This window comes from Astyanax mexicanus, chromosome 19 (assembly GCF_023375975.1).
Source record: "Astyanax mexicanus isolate ESR-SI-001 chromosome 19, AstMex3_surface, whole genome shotgun sequence".
Taxonomy (NCBI): Eukaryota; Metazoa; Chordata; class Actinopteri; order Characiformes; family Acestrorhamphidae; genus Astyanax; species Astyanax mexicanus.
The window spans coordinates 43,009,082-43,028,163 of NC_064426.1; the positions used below are offsets into that span (position 1 = coordinate 43,009,082).

Below are 19,082 nucleotides of genomic sequence, written 5' to 3' on the forward strand. Positions count from 1 at the left end.
TGAATTAAAGCAGCAGCTGGAAAGTGAAACAAATATTTGTAACTAACTTAGAAGTTAGAACAACTAAAATTAAAATAGAAACTAATCCTCTTTCCATACTTACTAAAGCCATGTAGAGGGTTGATACAACCAGCGTTACACACAAAAATGCTACTTATTTTTAATAAGCTGTTTTTTAAGGGGAAGAGGGTCAGTTTCTAGTTTAGTTTTTCTAGCTTTTTACATATTTTTTAAAATAAACCTTCTGTCCTTTATTTATATAATTTTATATTATTAAAACACTTTAATCCTGTGTTTAAGTGGTTAGAGTAGTCCTGTGTTGCTCATGAATTAAAGCAGCAGATGGAAAGTGAAACAACTATTTGTAAAAGTTAGAAAAACTAAAATTAAAAATTTTAACTAGAAACTAACCATCTTCCCATACTTACTAAAGCCATGTAGAGTGTTAATATAACTAGCGTTATTTACAGAACTTAATTTTAATGAATTGGGTTTTTTTTAAGGGGAAGAGGCCAGTTTCAGTTTTTTAGTTTTTCTAACTTTTACAGAAGAGCAATACAGGACTATTCTAACCACTCAAATACAAGATTACTGGACTTTTAATATTTCAAACAATAACTTGTTGATATATTTAGCTATTTTTATCTTGGAAAAACTGGAAAAATCATTAATTAAAGCTCATTTTTATTTATTTGTTGTTTCAATAGATCTATTGTTTTATTGTTTTTAAGCTGTTAATTCAATAGAGGGGTTCTAAATTCTAAATAACAAAATGTTGGCAATATTAATGCGTATGATTCGATAAAGCACACGCACACCCCTAGTCAGTAAATGCCCAATAATTCCCAGCCCTAATCAACGTTTTTTTTTTTTAGAGAAGAAAATGAAACACAGCAGTTTATTTTAACCATGTGATTCAGATTGTTTAAAGTCTTTTAGCATGAAGTAGTCAGTACTATGGTTCCATCATGCTTTTCCTGTTCCACCTGCGTCCTGCTGTCTTAGATATGAGGAAGTTTCACCTTTCCTGCTCTGTGTTTGCTGTAAGAGGTTGTCGAGAAGTGGGCGTGGTCCGGAGTAGAAGTCTCTGTGTGGTATTTGAATAGCCTAATCACTGTATCAGGATAAAGTTCAGGCAATATATTAGGTAATCAAAAACTTTTTCATATCTTTTTTGATTTTTTTTTTTTTACACGGCTGTAACACTCAAGCAAACAATGACAGTCCAGACTGTACACTCAGGGGGTGCTGGCTTGGTAGTACATAGTATTAACATACACACAATATCACTGAATTCAGCCCCTGCAGATCAATCTGCTAACAACTTACGTTCAATACTAGCATTTAGCCTAGAGGGAAATGGATAACATATCTAACTTAGCATAAACATATGAACTAACTACCAAAATATGACTCATTAGAGAGTTATATTTATATAGTTATATATTATTTGATGCAAACAAACTGAATTTTTGGAGTATTTGCAACCAAACACACAGTGCAGCTGCTTTCAGCTCTGTAGAATGCAGGAGGGAACAACGGGAGCTCATTAGGGACAAAACACAAACTAACACTTTGAAAATAACAATTAACTATGGGGCTTTAACCAGTGGGCATCTAGATTCAAGATTCAAAGATTCAAAGAGTTTATTGTCATGTGCACAGTAACAACAACAACAAGTAACAAGTTTCCTCGTACAGTGAAATTCTTTCTTTGATCCTCGCCATGTAAAACACCACATAAAGATAAAAGTAGAAACTATAGACCGTTTTAGAGGAATATTCATGAGCGTAGGAAGTGACGTCGCTGTTCCTAGGACACTTCCGTTCAGCGGTAAACAGCGTTCAAAACAGTGGACGTAACTTTTTAATTTAACAAGAATGCAAACTTCACCTAATCTGAGAGTCACAAACATTGAAAATCAGGTCAAATTGTTCTTTAAACAAGTAAACTATGGAGGACCAAAAATGACATAAGTATAAATGAATACACATATAAATGTATAAATATGTAAACAAATAAATGAATAAAAAAATTAATGTTGAAATTAATAAATATATATATATATATATAAATGCACATATAAATGTATAAATAAATAAAAATATATATAAATAAATAAATACGTGCACAAATAATTGTATAGGTAAATAAATTAATTAATTAATACATTTCTTATTTTTATATTTATTTATTCATTTATATGTGCATTTATTTATGTCAACATTTATTTATTTATTCATTTAAACATTTATTTATTTATTCATTTATTAATTTCAACATTTATTTATTTATACTTATGTCATTTTTGGTTCTCCATAGTAAACACGCCTGCTTTGGTTTTTCACTCTGCTGACCTGCCTGCAGTTACACTGTCCGCTCACAACCCCTCCCTCCTTCTTATCTATAAATCATGCAGAGTACGTGTTGGACAGCGTCTGACTCGCTCCAACCTCACCATACACCATAGTGATGCTTCTCTACTACAGGAACAAATATTCCCAACTTTTACACTGAGAAACTAATTATATGCGCCCAAACTGCAGTGCGCTTTCACTGCCTCCGTTTCAACGAGGTAGTGATTCACATCTGGGTAGGTCACCTCTGGCAAACGTTTAAAATCAGAGGAAAAAAAACTTCCCTATTAAATCCTTATCAAAAGGATCAGGAAAAGAGGTTTGATCACTTTTTACTAATTTCTGATCGTATGTTTGCTCTGTTTCCGGGAGACTTTTGAAATATGCGCTCTCATTTTGACCGCTGTATAGTTGAAAATAGCGCCACGGGAAGCGTGGAAGGAACAGACATGCGCAGTAGCTTTGTTATTGTTTTCCTCATTAAAACGGTCTATACAATAAGAAAGAAATAAACTAACTAAATATAAACATTAAATTGGTGTTAAATTTACATCCAGGATGGAAATATATACATAAAACAGTAATGTGTTATGGATATTATTTACGAGTAAGTACATGTTATCTACAGCAGTGGAATATGAAAAAAGTGCAAAAAGTTCAGTAGTGCAATTATAACATTGCAGTAAAGTGAGCATGTGTCTCTGAGAAATGTCCTTGACATGTAAACGTGTAGAGAGTAAGGTGCATGGTTATTTTTGAGGTAGGTTCAAGAGTCTGGTAGCAGTGGGGAAGAACCTGTTCTTTAGCCTGGTGGTTTGGCAGAAGTGGGGGTGGGTAGAGTCTTTGAGGATGGAGGCAGCTCTCCTGAGGACTCTCTGGTGGTAGATGCTCTGCAGAGAGGGCAGTGGAGTCCTGATGATCTTCTCCGCAGTCTTTACCACTCTCTGCAGGCCTGTACGGTCCGTCACAGTAGTGTTGACGTACGTCCTATCGTACGTCCTATCACTGCGGTGTCGTCTGTGAACTTCTACGGACTACACCTCACTAAATGAACTGGAACAATAAAATGAAAACTTTCCAACAGCACTGAGAAAATAAATTAAAACTAAATCAGGAAAAACACATGAAAACAGCAAAAATGAGAATTTAGCGCATGCACAAAGCACAACTCGACAGAACACCGGGAAGAGCTGGGAGAAAAGCCCAGCGTTTAAATCACAGGAGGTGAAAAGCTATAGGGCGGGTTTGTCCTGTTAGATGAACTCAGTGCTACTTTTCCTGCAGTTTGTTTATACCTGGAATCAGGGCTGAGCGATACTGGAATAAAACTGACAAAATAATACATTTTATTTTTGTGATATGTATTGTGATTAGTGATTAGTGACCAATACTGGTTTTTAATAGGCAATTTCGATATTCTGAGTGACCAAAGGCCGATATAATAATCTTATATTAACTTGTTGTTGCAACTGATTTATTTACCCATTTTAAAGTTTGAAGATCTAGGAAAAATAGTTAAAAGTATTTTGTCAGTATGAAACTTCTTCTGCTTGCTAATTACTGTAATCAACATATAATATGAAAATGGTTCGTCTCACATATTTGCAACAACCACCCCCTGCAAAAACTAAACCTAAAACTAACACAAAATTGCAATGTTTTTTTATGTTACATTAAACTATTGTGTTTTATATGTTGGTCTTTCAAAAGTAATAAAGTAGTGAAACATTAATAAAAGTTTGAACATGAATTTGAACCAATTGAACCATTACCTGTTGGAAGTAAACCATTGCAGTAAATATTGATAGAATATTTAGTAATAGAGTTATTAATGAAATTTTCACACTGAGTTTTTAGGGTATTTTTGGTTTCAGACATCTTTTGGATAATTAAACATGCACATAAATAATTAAACTGACCCGGGAACACCATTGCTGTTCCTGACAAATGAACATAACAGGAAGGTTAAATGATTTTTTATAATAATAATAATAAAAAAAAATTAAATGACATTTTTGTCACTGTTCACGGAATTATCTAATAATAGTAATATATATATTTTTTTGTTTCAATAGATCTGTTTTATATATATATATATATATATTTTGTTTGTTTGTTTGTTTTTTTTGTTTGTTTTTTAGTTAATGCACCCTTATTATAAAATGTTACCAAAATTGTTTTTTTGAGCTTTATTAATATAAACTGTTTTTTTTTAGCACGGCAAATTTATTTGTATAGCAAAAGGGAAAAAATGTACATTTATAACAGAAATAAAATTAATAAAATTGCAATATAGCAAATAAATTTAAGACATAATACAAATCAATGTTACAAGAAAATGACAAGACATTATAATTTAAAGAACATACAAGTAATGAAAACTAAGAAACAATACAAGAAATAAAGTACTAACAATGTGCGAGTTAAACAGTGTGGAAAGCAGCACAGGTAAACAGACATGTTTTCAGCTTTTTCTTAAAAGTGGTTACAGTTTTATCAAAATGATCAAAACTCTTTTATTGTGCTTTATTAATTTTAACTGTTTTATTGTTCTTTATTAATATTAACTGTTTTATTGTGATTTATTAATATGAACTGTTTTATTGTTCTTTATTAATATGAACTGTTTTATTGTGATTTATTAATATGAACTGTTTTATTGTTCTTTATTAATATGAACTGTTTTATTGTGATTTATTAATATGAACTGTTTTATTGTTCTTTATTAATATGAACTGTTTTATTGTGATTTATTAATATGAACTGTTTTATTGTTCTTTATTAATATGAACTGTTTTATTGTTCTTTATTAATATGAACTGTTTTATTGTGCTTTATTAATATGAACTGTTTTATTGTTATTTATTAATATGAACTGTTTTATTGTTCTTTATTAATATGAACTGTTTTATTGTTCTTTATTAATATGAACTGTTTTATTGTTCTTTATTAATATTAACTGTTTTATTGTTCTTTATTAATATGAACTGTTTTATGGTGATTTATTAATATGAACTGTTTTATTGTTCTTTATTAATATGAACTGTTTTATTGTGATTTATTAATATGAACTGTTTTATTGTTCTTTATTAATATGAACTGTTTTATTGTGATTTATTAATATGAACTTTTATTGTTCTTTATTAATATGAACTGTTTTATTGTTCTTTATTAATATGAACTGTTTTGTTGTGATTTATTAATATGAACTGTTTTATTGTGATTTATTAATATGAACTGTTTCATTGTTCTTTATTAATATGAACTGTTTTATTGTTCTTTATTAATATGAACTGTTTTATTGTGATTTATTAATATGAACTGTTTTATTGTTCTTTATTAATATGAACTGTTTTATTGTGCTTTTATTAATATGAACTGTTTTATTGTGATTTATTAATATGAACTGTTTTATTGTGATTTATTAATATGAACTGTTTTATTGTTCTTTATTAATATGAACTGTTTTATTGTTCTTTATTAATATGAACTGTTTTATTGTGATTTATTAATATGAACTGTTTTATTGTGATTTATTAATATGAACTGTTTTATTGTGATTTATTAATATGAACTGTTTTATTGTGATTTATTAATATGAACTGTTTTATTGTGATTTATTAATATGAACTGTTTTATTGTGATTTATTAATATGAAATGTTTTATTGTTCTTTATTAATATGAACTGTTTTATGGTGATTTATTAATATGAACTGTTTTATTGTGATTTATTAATATGAACTGTGTTATTGTGCTTTATTTCAGGGCTGTAGGTAAAACATGTCTGCTGATCAGCTACACCACCAACGCTTTCCCTGGAGAGGACATCCCCACAGTGTGAGTATTCACTTTATCAGTCTTTATATCAGTTTATTTTAGAGTTTTTAGTGGCAAACATATAATAATACATCTGTAATTCTCAGGAGATGAGTTTCCTGTGAAGAATAAATCACAGCTTGGCTGTAAGTTCATGTACGTTCCTATAAGAATCTGTTCCGCTCTGATTGTGCAGATTTGATAACTACTCTGCGAATGTGATGGTGGATGGAAAACCAGTTAACCTGGGTCTGTGGGATACAGCAGGACAGGAAGGCTACGACAGGATCCGCCCCCTCTCCTACCCTCAGACAGTAAGATATTATTATAGTAAAATCTAAAACAAATTACAAAATGCTTTAATATAACATATTTTAAACATTTTAAAATACATTAAATATTATGTTATTTTATTGCAAACAGAATCAGGTGGAGCACATGGCTGGATAGTTCGTAAAACTGATTTTAAACTGGTTTATTAAATTGTTGTATTTTAATTCGTTTTGTTGTTTTTTTTTCTATAGGATGTGTTTTTGATCTGCTTCTCCCTTGTAAGTCCGGCCTCTTTAGAAAACATTCGCACAAAGGTGAGATCTGTGTCCATTTATTCAGTGAAACCCTATAGACAAAAAAATAGAACATCCCATTAAAACGTATTTTTGAACATATTTAATCATATGTACAGTTTGAGCTTTATTTGAACAATATTGAAAGATGGAGCTAATATAACTTAACAAATAATACTGAATCAATTACATTTAAGTTGTAAAATGTATTGAACAGAAATACCAATGGCTGAAATAAACTTCGTCAGTCTTTGACATTGACTGTGAGAATGTGTTTTCCACTCCTCCATGCAGAATTCTTTCAGCTTTGTGACTTGTACCGCTTCATCTAAGGCAGGGGTGTCCAAACTTTTTTTGTTGGGGGCCAGAAGGAGAAATATATTTGAAGTCACGGGCCACACTAAGAAATAATGAAATATATCACTTTAAATAATACTTTTTTTCCTGATTATTTCATTTACACACCATTTTACTTGACTTACTATCTTTATCTTTGACAGTGTTGTGTAAACTAAGATTTTTCAAATTGATGTTTAATTTCATGATGTCTCTTAATATTAAACTCCTTAATTACGGCAACTTTTAGACTTTGGCCTGTTTTTCTGCGCTAGAAATGCGCACTCTCTCCGCTTTTAGACTCTTTGGCTCGTTTTTCTGCGCTAGAAATGCGCACTCTCTCCGCTTTTAGACTCTTTGGCTCGTTCTTCTGCGCTAGAAATGCGCACTCTCTCCGCTTTTAGACTCTTTTACTCCGTTTTCCTGCGGTAGAAATGCGCACTCTCTCCGCTTTTAGACTCTTTTACTCCGTTTTCCTGCGGTAGAAATGCGCACTCTCTCCGCTTTTAGACTCTTTGGCCCTGTTTTTCTGCGCTAGAAATGCGCACTCTCTCCGCTTTTAGACTCTTTGGCCCTGTTTTTCTGCGCTAGAAATGCGCACTCTCTCCGCTTTTAGACTCTTTGGCCCTGTTTTTCTGCGCTAGAAATGCGCACTCTCTCCGCTTTAGACTCTTTGGCCCTGTTTTTCTGCGCTAGAAATGCGCACTCTCTCCGCTTTTAGACTCTTTGGCTCGTTCTTCTGCGCTAGAAATGCGCACTCTCTCCGCTTTTAGACTCTTTGGCCCGTTTCTGACACCTAGCGTTCAAACTTTGAATCTCACATTATAAAAACCTGCTTAACAGCGAGCCCACTTTCATTCTATTTTTAAAATACCTCGCGGGCCGCTCCAAAAAAGGAAACGGCCCGCAAATGACCCGCGGGCCATTGTTTGGACACCCCTGATCTAAGGTGTTTGTATAGATATATATTAAAATAATCCATTAAATTACTTCACTGTAATATATATCTATTGTTTTATCTTTATTCTACTTGATATTTATTTATATTATAGTTCATTTGTAGCTATTTGTATTGCTAATATAACACTGTAATTACATTAGCAAAACAATATAATACTCAGTTTTCTTCTAAAACAGTGAGGAATTTATAGTGGATTTATGAAGGAGCTTTTATTATGTATAGTTTTAATTATATAAGCTCAGTCTCTTAATAATGTTAATATTTTCACAGGTTTGTATATGAAAAATTATGTTTTGGAGTGCATAAAGATATGAATGACTGTATAACTGTTTTTCTACAGTGGTACCCAGAAGTAAGACACCACTGTCCAAACACTCCCATCATCCTGGTAGGAACTAAACTCGATCTGAGGGACGATCAGGACACCATCGAGAAGCTGAAGGAGAGGAAGCTCACCCCCATCACCTACCCTCAGGGCCTGGCCATGGCTAAAGAGATCGGTAAGTGTTTATAACGAGGTCGGCACATAAATGAGCTTTTAGCTAAATATTGATACTGGTATCAGTATTGGACTTGACCGATTCACACCACTCCCCCTATTTGCTTCTAATTTTTTACCCCTGATTGGCTCATCTGATTGGCTAATGTGGTCCTGCTGTTTATAGAGTAAAAATAATATATATATTTTTTTATCTAAACACATCTAAGCATTTTTTAATTTCTTAAAAATATGCGTATTTCTATTGATTATATAATATTTATTTATTTAGAAGATTTGTTCATTTCATTATAAAATACATTTTGTATACATAAGAAAAAAAAATACAAATCACAAATAAAATAAAAGGCAGCAGAAAGAAGAAACAAATCTTATAATATCTGCCCTCTATTCCCAAGAATAACTTCAAAAAATAGTAATTGACCAAAAACAATAATAAACTAAAAAAAATAAACAAAAATATCAAATCCTTCTTGAACAACAGTTCGTATATATACACATTATTCTATTTCATATTATTTTAAACAAACCAACCTTTATCCCACTGAGTGGCAAAAAGACAGACTGAGTGGCAGTGTTAGTGTTTAGTGTGAATGGTCTTGGGAAAGAGCTTCTGTCGGCAGATTTTGAAATAAAACAAAGATAAAGATGTGAGAAGTTTATTGTTAGTAAGTCCTGCACTTCAGCAAAAACATCCAATCAGATTGCAAATTTGTGCAGAGAGTGGAGGACAGTCAGCATCCTACCCCTCGCTATGATAGATAGATAGATAGATAGATAGATAGATAGATAGATAGATAGATAGATAGATAGATAGATACTTTTCTTTTGTTAGTTGAGTAGTTCTTGCTTTTCATAACCTGGATTCGAACATTACTCAAATATTCACTATTCACTGTATACCTGTAACTCTACCTCTTCACTACTTTAGAACTGATCTCAAACACATTAAAGGTGAACTTCGGTGTAAAATTTACTTTTGATGTAGAAAAATATAATAAAAAAGTACTTACCTTTGTTGAATAGCCCACATCTGCTCTTCTGCAGCTTTCTGAGATTCAGTAATTTTGTGCTTTTTGCTCAGCACTGTGCAACGGCCGCTTCAGGGCATAATTTGCCCCAATAAATCACGTTTTACACCGTTATTCAGGCTCAAAGTAGCTCCACAACTCATTGGTAGAATCCGGAGAGCCCTGACATATAAATCGAGGCATTAATAACTTAAAAACTGCATAAGAAGCTTAATAAAAACCACTGTTTACATCCTATAGTACAGGTAAATCTCCGGGTGCCACCATCACTGTACTGATAATGTCATAGACATATATACATAGACTCCTCAAAGCCTGCCTCCTGGCGTAGCAGCTGGCACCCAGTGCATTTATTTACACTGAGGAATACTTAAGTATTTAATTAAGTAATTAACTCTAAACAAGTTCAGCGCCGCTGTTAACTGAAAGCCTGAATTCCAGGTGACTCTACCTCATAAAGCTGACTGAGAAAATCCAGCAGAGATCATCTAAAGAACATCTTTTTTGTTTATTAAATAATTCCATTTGTTTTTCTTCTTAGTTTGGATGACTTGAGTGTTAATCTACAGTACAGAACATTTTAAACTGATGTCTGTTCTCTGGTTTATCCTGCAGGAGCCGTAAAGTACCTGGAGTGCTCAGCCCTGACTCAGCGCGACCTTAAAACAGTGTTTGATGAAGCCATCAGAGCCGTCCTCTGCCCTCCGCCGGTGAAGAGCAGGAAGAGGAAGTGCACCCTGCTGTAGAAGTGGACCTATGAATATATATATATTTATATATATGTATATGAATATGAATATTTTGGGCCTGAACAGCTTCAGTGTTGTTTACCTGCTTCAACAGAAGCACAGATATACCTCTTAACTACGCTACAGCAAGATTGTAACTCGCTATCGTTAAGCTAAGCTAAGCTAATCCTCTTCAATACTACAGCCCAGTCTATGTAAAACAATTAATGAGATTAACGAGATGGAAACAAACAAACTGAGGTCTGAAAGTGTGGAAAGTGTGTGTATGTGTGTACTGAAGTGTATGTGAAAATATGTGTGTGTGGGAATCGATGCATCGATCATATAAAAGAACACTATATATATTAGGGCTATCTGTATTCTTGATCCTTTAATGGTTTCGATGCATTTATAATAAACCTTATAATAAATACAGCAGTAAATATTCTTTACAGGGTGTTTTTGTTAACGGCACATTTATAGCAACATATTTTTCCCGTCTTTTATATATATATATATATATATATATATTTTTTTTTTAAAGGCAACAGACCACTGTCGACGTTGTGTGTTTTACGTGAAAGGAATTTGTGAAGTAGCTCTTTTCTTTCCTTTTTAATTTCTCACTCCAACACCATAGTAAATCTTTTTTTTTTTTTTTTTAACTATATTTTTTATTTTGTACTCGTGGCAATTAAATGTCATATCGACTTAGTACTTGTTTTTTTTTGTTCTTTTCTTTTTTGAAGGTGTGCAAAATCGCATCGAGTTATGACGAAAATACAGAGTATAAAAATTTGCATATTTGCCATTTATCATGTTTGAATTTGTGTCTGCACAAATATAGCCAACTTTCTACTTTCTACTTTACATTATAAAAAAGCCGTGTTACTTATATTTAATTTCAGCTTGTTTTAATTCTGGCTTCTCATTATTCAATTAAAAACACTGTGAGATCAAAATGTTTTTTTGATTTCTGATCTTAGAAAGCAGAGCATTATAACTGTTACACTGATTTATTATTTACTGCTCTTATTTGATCAAATCTTTGGAGGACTTCAAAAAAGTTATAGATCTTTTTGAAATAAACCTTTTAAACCCCCTAATTTTAGCTGACTCCACCTTTAGCTCAAATTTGAAAAATGCTTTAAAAAAAGAAAAATGTGAGGGGTAGGTTGGAAGGGTCACTGGATGATGTATGGGTTTAGGGGAGGGGCAGGAGAGAGAGCTGATTGGGCTGAGCAGTGTGCCTGAAATTAAAAACATTAAGGAACAACATAGTAAAAATAAATAAATAAATAAATAAAAGACATACACATTTTAATTTCAACAAATAAAATATGTATGTAAAAAGAAAAAAATAGGAAATTCTTAGACCATTAAAAAATTGATGTAACAAATTTCAGCTATTAATAAAAAATATATGGTTTAGTGCTTTTTTTTTAATACAAACAGGTAAAGTGTCTAATTTCCCACTAGATGTCACTATCTATCTATCTACCAATCACCAATGTTTTTTCCTAGCAAACCTCCTAAAAAAATAAAACTTACTGTGGACACATCCACAGAACACACTTTTCCCCATTAATTATTTAATTAATTTATTTATCCATTTAATTTTGTACTACATTGTGTAGAAATAATACAACTTGAAATGAAATCCCAACACTCACATAAAAGTAAAACATTTATAATCGCTTCTTTGAGCAAATAAATAAAAAAAATTAAAACACAATGATTTCACTTTTATTTGGCAAATATTTCATAACAATATAGAAATGTATTTTCTGCAATGCGCTGGACCTCCACATCCACAATTAACACAGTTATAAGCGTGGCTGCTTGCATCAGCTGTGATTGGCTGGGCAGTGATAGGGTCAACTTAATGCGAGGGTTGTGATTGGCTCAGTTCATCAGTAGTCAATGTTCTATTAAAAGGGTTCAGCTGTACAACTTCTCCAATTACAGCTTCTTCTCTCCTTCTTCCTGTATTTACTTGCTTGCTCCACCCCACACAGGTCTGACCAATCAGCAGATAAGAAAACAAATATTCTTATGTTGTTCATTGTGATGCATTTAGGTGTGCATGGATTTTTTTTCTGTGCCAAACCAGACCAACTGTAGGAGTAAAAATGTCCTACTTGAAGCAAAAAAGTCGATAAATTAAAGCAAAAGATAACAACTCAACTGCTACGTTATTTATTTCAATATATATACATTCAAGTAACAGAAACTTGCGCACAGATGTAACAGAAGAGCTACTAAATTTAAACAATAAATAAGCAAAAATCTCTTTGAAAGCAAAAAATATTTTTGTGTTGTTGTGTACAGAAAGTAAAGTGGCTATATTGCACATTTCACATTTTTTGGCATCAAAAACCAGTGATCCAAGACCAGTAGTTCATCCCTCTCCTGTGTGCTGAACATCTCGCGGTATGAAGCATGAAAACGACAGGGAGGAATTGATCTCATGCCTCCCAGAGTTTTTTCGATTTTGTTCTTAAGGCCATTCATTGTTTTCCTCTCCAAAGAGTTGATAAATTCATTATCAAGTGTCCACAAATCGTAACAAGGTTCCTGATGTGGTCTGTATGCTGAGAAAGAACAAACCGTACCATTAGTATCAAAAACAGGATTAATAATAAAAAGAAGAAACGTGAACAATTAAAATGTCTTACCATTCCACCAGTTCTGCTCCAATAATATCATGAATGTGGTATTTTATATCTAGTTTAACATGTGAAGTGGTGCGTCGTTCTTGCAAATCGTTCTTTAATATTTCATTGTATTTTGACTTCTTGACCATGCCCAGAACAGCCTTGCGTCCTGAAAAAAAATTAAGATATCTCAATATAGAAATTTAAAAAGTATACGTTACAGCTCTGAAAAAAAAATGAGAGAAAATGAGAAATGTCTGAAATTACAACAAAAAAGATGCAGAGCTTTCAGACCTCAAATAATGCAAAGAAAACAAGTTCATATTCATAAAGTTTTAAGAGTTCAGAAATAATCAATATTTGGTGGAATAACCCTGTTTATATTTTAATCACAGTTTTTTTTTCATGCATCTTGGCATCATGTTCTCCTCCACCAGTCTTACACACTGCTTTTGGATAACTTTATTTCTTTACTCCTGGTGCAAAAATTCAAGCAGTTCAGTTTGGTGGTTTGATGGTTTGTGATCATCCATCTTCCTCTTGATTATATTCCAGAGGTTTTTAATTTGAGGTTTTATTTTTTTTTCCAGAGCTGTATTTTTACCTTTATTTTTGGGAACTTCCTGACAAATCAGGATAGGCTTAACACCTGTCTGAGAAACGGACCCACAGTGTTGTGTGATAATGTGTGATAATACTCACCCTGTATAAAGTATTTGGTGAACCGGCCCGAGTTTGGAATAGACAACCACCAGCTGCCAGCGTCCCTCACAGTCAGCACCCCCGACTTCACAAGCTGCCTGTTATTGAGGACAACATCAGTAAATGTGGAGAAATGCTTTATAGACCAATGTGTGTAATCATTTAGTTAGAATATACACTGAAAGTCATCTCAATCACAAAATAAATATGTATACAATTATTTGTGTCTATAAAATCATATTTTATCAATCAACCTTTATTTTCACCCGGGAATACAATGCCGCCGAGCATTTAAACGATTTTAAAAAAGCATTTAAAAAAAATTATAAAAGGGAACAAGCTAGTGTAAAAAAATAAATAAATAAAAATAAATAAATAAAAAAAAAATAAAAGACATACAAATTTTAATATAGAAGAATATATTTATGTGAAAAGAAAAAAATTAGGGAATTCTAAAAAGACCATAAAAAATTGACACATAAAAAGTAAAGAGTTTATAAACTATGAAATGAAGAAAACGATAATAGTAAAAGTAAAGTAAAATGTTAAGAATGATAAAGGATAAAAAAAGATAAGAATAAAAAAATATATATGTAAATAAATAATAATAAAAAAAGATATATTAATTTTAAAAAACAAATCTAAAACAGTTACAGGCTTTCCGATGGTGAGTAGAAACTTAAAATTTAAAATGATTCAGTGATCCCAGTAAGCTGACCTTTAAAGTTTTCTTTAGTAAATTCCAGTTCACTACTTTTTTGTAGTTAAAAGCAGATTTTCCCAAGTTCACTAAAAACTCTCAGTACCTGATAGGTGATCCAGCCACTGGAGCGAGTCTGATAATTACTGTTCTTAATTAAGATCAGAGAAGAGATATAAGCTGGGAAATAGTATAAAACAATCCTTACGTTATTTCTGAATCAGTGAAAAGGAAGTGCTTCAGCATTTTGTCTTTGCTGAAACTCAGGTCTGAGCATCCAGGCAGAACTTTATCCAGAAACTTCTCCACCGTTCCCAGAGTGGATCTTCCATCTTCCATGGCCAGAACTTTGGTTCTGTAGTCCTCAGAAAACACCAGGCCAAAGGCATCTGAGCCGAAACCCAGCTGGAACATGAGCAGTTCCCCCTTATCTCTCAATTCATTCTGCAAAAATAAGAGAAATTAAACAAAAAAACAGGGTTATTGCTCTAAATATTGATTATTTCTGAACTCTTAAAACTTTATGAATATAAACTTGTTGTTTTCTTTGCATTATTTGAGGTCTGAAAGCTCTGTTTTTTTATTTTGTTATTTCAGTCATTTCTCATTTTCTGTAAATAAATGCTCTAAATGAGAATATTTTTATTTGGAATTTGGGAGAAATGTTGTCTGTAGTTTATAGAATAAAACGACAATGTTCATTTTACTCAAACATAAACCTATAAATAGCAAAATCAGAGAAACTGATTTGCATAAATCAGTATATATTATACTATGCATGAAAAAAGTTTGAACAGGAGTTAAAACTGTGCATCATAAGATTATCTTTAAAAACCATGATACAACATTTTGACATATTATTCAGCTATAGCATGATTTAGTGCATGATTTCTTAAACCCATTTGCTTTTATACTGTTTATACAATATAATAAAAATTATTATATTATATTAAAATATATTGTAATATAAATGTTGGCCATATCTTTCAGCACTACACAAAAGACAATATTACAAGGAGAAAAAATGGTCTATAAATAATCCTTAAGAAAATAATTCTGATTTTATAAGCATAATATCTGAAAACCTAGTTGTACAAGTTGAGGGGAAGCACAAAAACGTTCAGTAAGTAATATGGGATCCCCAGAAAAAAAATGTATTAAAAATACATTTTAAAAATATTACCACTTGCTTGTCCACCAAGGTTTTGTCGCTGTGTAAACTGTAGAGCTGGTGCTTGAAGACGATTTGCGGAAGGCTGTCGTTGAAAAGTTTGCGAGGAAAAAGAGTCATGAGATACTGAAGTGTGGCCTTAACATCAGGAGGTCCATCTGCTTTACACAAAAAAAGAGAAAACAGATTAAAAATATATATAAATATACCAAAAAATCTGAATCTACATGAAGTTTGGAGTTCTGTAGTGATGGACAAGTTAAGTAAATTTAAACTAATGGTAACTTGGTTAATTGTTTAAAAGTTTTGTATTTTGTTGGTTATTCTGGTTATATTTATTTGAGCTTGAGCTAGTTACACAATCACTAATTTCTGGCTAATAGTTTTCTAATGTCAGCTAGCTTTGTGGATATGTAAGCTTTTTTAATATTTATATTTTTATGACATTGGGACACAATAAAGGTGAGCTGGGTTTGTCAGTACATTCACTGCCAATATAACTAACTTAAAAATCTAGTTATTAACCATGTGATCTAAATTCAAACTACAACTAAACTTACATTCTTTACTAAACTCCCTCAGTTAGGAAGAAACATGATGTAATATAATGATGTTATCAAATCTAATGTAATGTAATTTGTAATGCCATTACGTATCCATTTTTTACTTATTTGCTGTTGAGTTACTAGCTCAAAATAAGTACTCAGTTTCTAAGAATTATAATTTAGTATCTCAGAATAATGATTCATTATCTCAAAAATGAAGATTAAGCAACTCCGTGTAATGACTTAGAATCTTACAATAATTACCTAATATCTTAGAATAATAACTTAGTATCTCAGAATAATGATTTAGTATCTCAAAATTAAGATTAAGTATCTCAGAATAATGACTTAGTATCCTATAATAATGACTTAGTATCTCAGAATAATGACTTGGTATCTCCAAAGAATGACTTAGTATCTCAAAATAAAAACACATCGTACCTCAGAATACAAACTTAGTATCAAAGAACGACTTAGTATCTCAGAATAATGATTCATTGTCTCAAAAATGAAGATTAAGCAACTCCGTGTAATGACTTAGAATCTTACAATAATTACCTAATATCCTGGAATAATGACTTAGTATCTCAGATTAATGACTTAGTATCTCAAAAAACGACTTAGTGTCTCAAAATAACGACTTAGTATCTCAGAATAACGACTTAGTATCTCAGAATAATGACTTAGTATGTAAGAATAATGAATAAAGTACCACCAAAAAATTAAAAGTTAGGAAGAAACATGATTTAAAAATAGCTTACATCTCAAATGTAATGTAATGTAATTTGTAATGTCATTACATATCATTACTTACTTACTACTCACCATTATATTTCCCATGTAAATATTTTTATCACTAAAACACAACATTAGTTATTTAAATCAGGGAGGAAAAAGCTTGAACCAAACATAAAACTTCTTACCTTGAGTATCTCCGTGTTCTGGATGCCCGTTAATATTATCAGCCCCGAATCTTCGCTTTTTCACCCTAAACGCGTCCGGGATTAATGATCTTTTTCTGTTCATATCGGAGGAGAAGTTTAATAACAGCAGCAGAGAAAACTGAGGTAAATTAACCGGAGTTAGCCACCATGCTAACGCCACGTTCATTAAAATACCACCAAACTACGGCCTGAAACTTCCGTTAATAAACTACATTCATTTATTTACACTGAATTATGAAGGACACGGTAATTTACTGCAGATTTTAACGCTGTTATTGGTTAATGATTAGCTAGAAAATAAGAGTTTATTAAACTAGCTTTAGGTAAACAGTGGAGTTCTGCTGGTTCTGACTGAACCATAGAGTCTCTAATAGAGAGAGACTGCCCACTTGAGAATGGGTTGTAAGTGTGTGACCACAGGAGGGCGCTCCGGAGTGAGGCCAGAATGAATGGGTTCCTATGGAGCGATTGAGCAAAATAAAAATAATAATAAATATATTAATATTTAATATTTTTATACTAAAATATATCGAAGCCCATTTTGGCCAACTAAAAGGTTTTGTTTCCTTATAATTAAGTAAACTGATATCTAATCATTTCGAGAAAGTAAGTCATTATTTTGAGATACTATTTCATTATTTTGAGATATTGAGATATATTGAATTGTCATACTAAGTTATTTTGAGATAGCAAGTGTGTTGGTTTTGGAAAAACGCTGTTTTCTTTCAAAATATGAATGACTTAATACTATCTGTAAATAATGAGGGAGTATCTGAAAATAACGACTTTTTATCCAAACATAATTAATTTGTATCTCAAAACAATGACTTAGCCTCTCAAAATAATGAGACAGTATCTCAAAATAATGAGACAGTTTCTTAACATAATGACTTACTATCTCAAAATCATGACTTACAATCTCAAGTCAAGAGTTATTAAGAGATAATGAGACAGTGAGATAATGAGACTGTTATCAAGAGAACAGTATCTCAACATCATGACTTACTATATCAAATAATGACTTATTATATCAAGGTAATGAGATAGTATTTCAAAATAATGATTTAGTATCTCAAAATAATAAGATGGCAATTTACTTAATCATAAGAAGAAAATCCTGGATTTTTTTTTATTTTAGGTGGCGGGAATAAACTTCCATGTAAAGAATATTTTCTTTTTCTTTTTTTCAAAACAGAACAAGTTTACATGTTTCAGTACTGAAGACATATTTTTTAAAGCTTTTAAACTTCAGATAAAAGCCCTCAGCGCACAATAGCAGTAATGCTAGCGCCTTCACGGACTAAAATCCGTTTACTAAAGAAAAAAAAAAAGGTATGTTGTCTTTGCTTTTTTAGCAAAATACTTTATTCTACTCTCCGAAATCAAATTAGTATCTGACCAAGTGATTAATTACTATTTATAATTAGAGTTTTAACCGTTTAGCTCCATTCACCCCCATTCATTTTGGTCTTACTCGCGGGCTCCCTCTAGCGGTTTACAGTAATATACGGATATAACGGTAGGTAGGGAGTGGGCAGTCTCGCCATAAACCAGCTCTGGCTCAGCTATTCAGAGCTAACTGTCTGCTTCAGCTGTAGTTTAAATATAGGGTCAGTGCTGTAGCGCCACCAGCTGGTGTGGAGCGGAATCACAAGCTACCAAAAATATGACAGATCATCATTTATCTTAAAATAATGACTTAATATCTCCAAATAAGGACATAATGACATCCTACATAAAACACTTTCACATAAAAAAAACAAACAAATAAAAATAATTTCCATTTAATTTATTTAAAGCAACAGCAAAAATCAAAAACTTAAAAATGTATATTCAATGACAACAGAGATTATATATACAGCTCTGGAAAAAATGAAGAGATCGCTTCAGTTTCTGAATCAGTTTATCTGATTTTGCTATATATAGGTTTATGTTTGAGTACAATGAACATTGTTGTTTTATTCTATAAACTACAAACAACATTTCTTCTAAATTCCAACTAAAAATATTCTCATTTAGAGCATTTATTTACAGAAAATGAGAAATTGCTAAAATAAAAAAAAAAGA

General features: G+C 31.8%; 2 protein-coding genes across 4 annotated transcripts in view; one reads left to right on the forward strand and one right to left on the reverse strand.

Annotated features, from left to right (window-relative positions):
* Positions 1-11,010, forward strand: part of rac1b (Rac family small GTPase 1b) — a 28,895-nt gene extending 17,885 nt beyond the window's left edge. The window contains exons 2-6 of one of the 2 annotated variants that reach the window (XM_022671453.2): positions 6,125-6,196; positions 6,372-6,489; positions 6,700-6,762; positions 8,379-8,538; positions 10,184-11,010. In XM_022671453.2, coding sequence (XP_022527174.2) covers positions 6,125-6,196; positions 6,372-6,489; positions 6,700-6,762; positions 8,379-8,538; positions 10,184-10,314 — 544 coding nt within the window. In that variant the 3' untranslated portion in view covers positions 10,315-11,010. The remainder of the gene's footprint in view (positions 1-6,124; positions 6,197-6,371; positions 6,490-6,699; positions 6,763-8,378; positions 8,539-10,183) is intronic. The other variant, XM_049468148.1, reaches the window with a different exon arrangement.
* Positions 11,011-12,020: 1,010 nt separating this feature from the next.
* On the reverse strand, positions 12,021-17,391 carry stk19 (serine/threonine kinase 19). 2 transcript variants are annotated; one of them, XM_049468146.1, is made up of 6 exons: positions 16,995-17,391; positions 15,539-15,684; positions 14,564-14,799; positions 13,656-13,753; positions 12,975-13,122; positions 12,021-12,890 (listed from the first exon to the last, which is right to left on the reverse strand). In XM_049468146.1, exons 1-6 carry the CDS (start codon positions 17,179-17,181, stop codon positions 12,845-12,847), a joined length of 861 nt encoding a protein of 286 aa, XP_049324103.1. In that variant the 5' UTR covers positions 17,182-17,391; the 3' UTR covers positions 12,021-12,844. The 2 variants fall into 2 exon arrangements, with proteins under 2 accessions (XP_049324103.1, XP_049324102.1); XM_049468145.1 differs by having other exon boundaries at positions 15,539-15,687.
* Positions 17,392-19,082: the final 1,691 nt, after the last annotated feature.

What these genes read in the sequence shown, in the direction of transcription:
- stk19 (XM_049468145.1), bottom strand. Translation starts at nt 17,181, where the DNA reads ATGAACGTGGCGTTAGCATGGTGGCTAACTCCGGTTAATTTACCTCAG. An exon ending in AGAACACGGAGATACTCAAG is followed by an intron (nt 15,688 to 16,994) that starts GTAAGAAGTTTT and finishes TTTTGTGTAAAG; the next exon opens with CAGATGGACCTCCTGATGTT. An exon ending in CCTTGGTGGACAAGCAAGTG is followed by an intron (nt 14,800 to 15,538) that starts GTAATATTTTTA and finishes TTATTTTTGCAG; the next exon opens with AATGAATTGAGAGATAAGGG.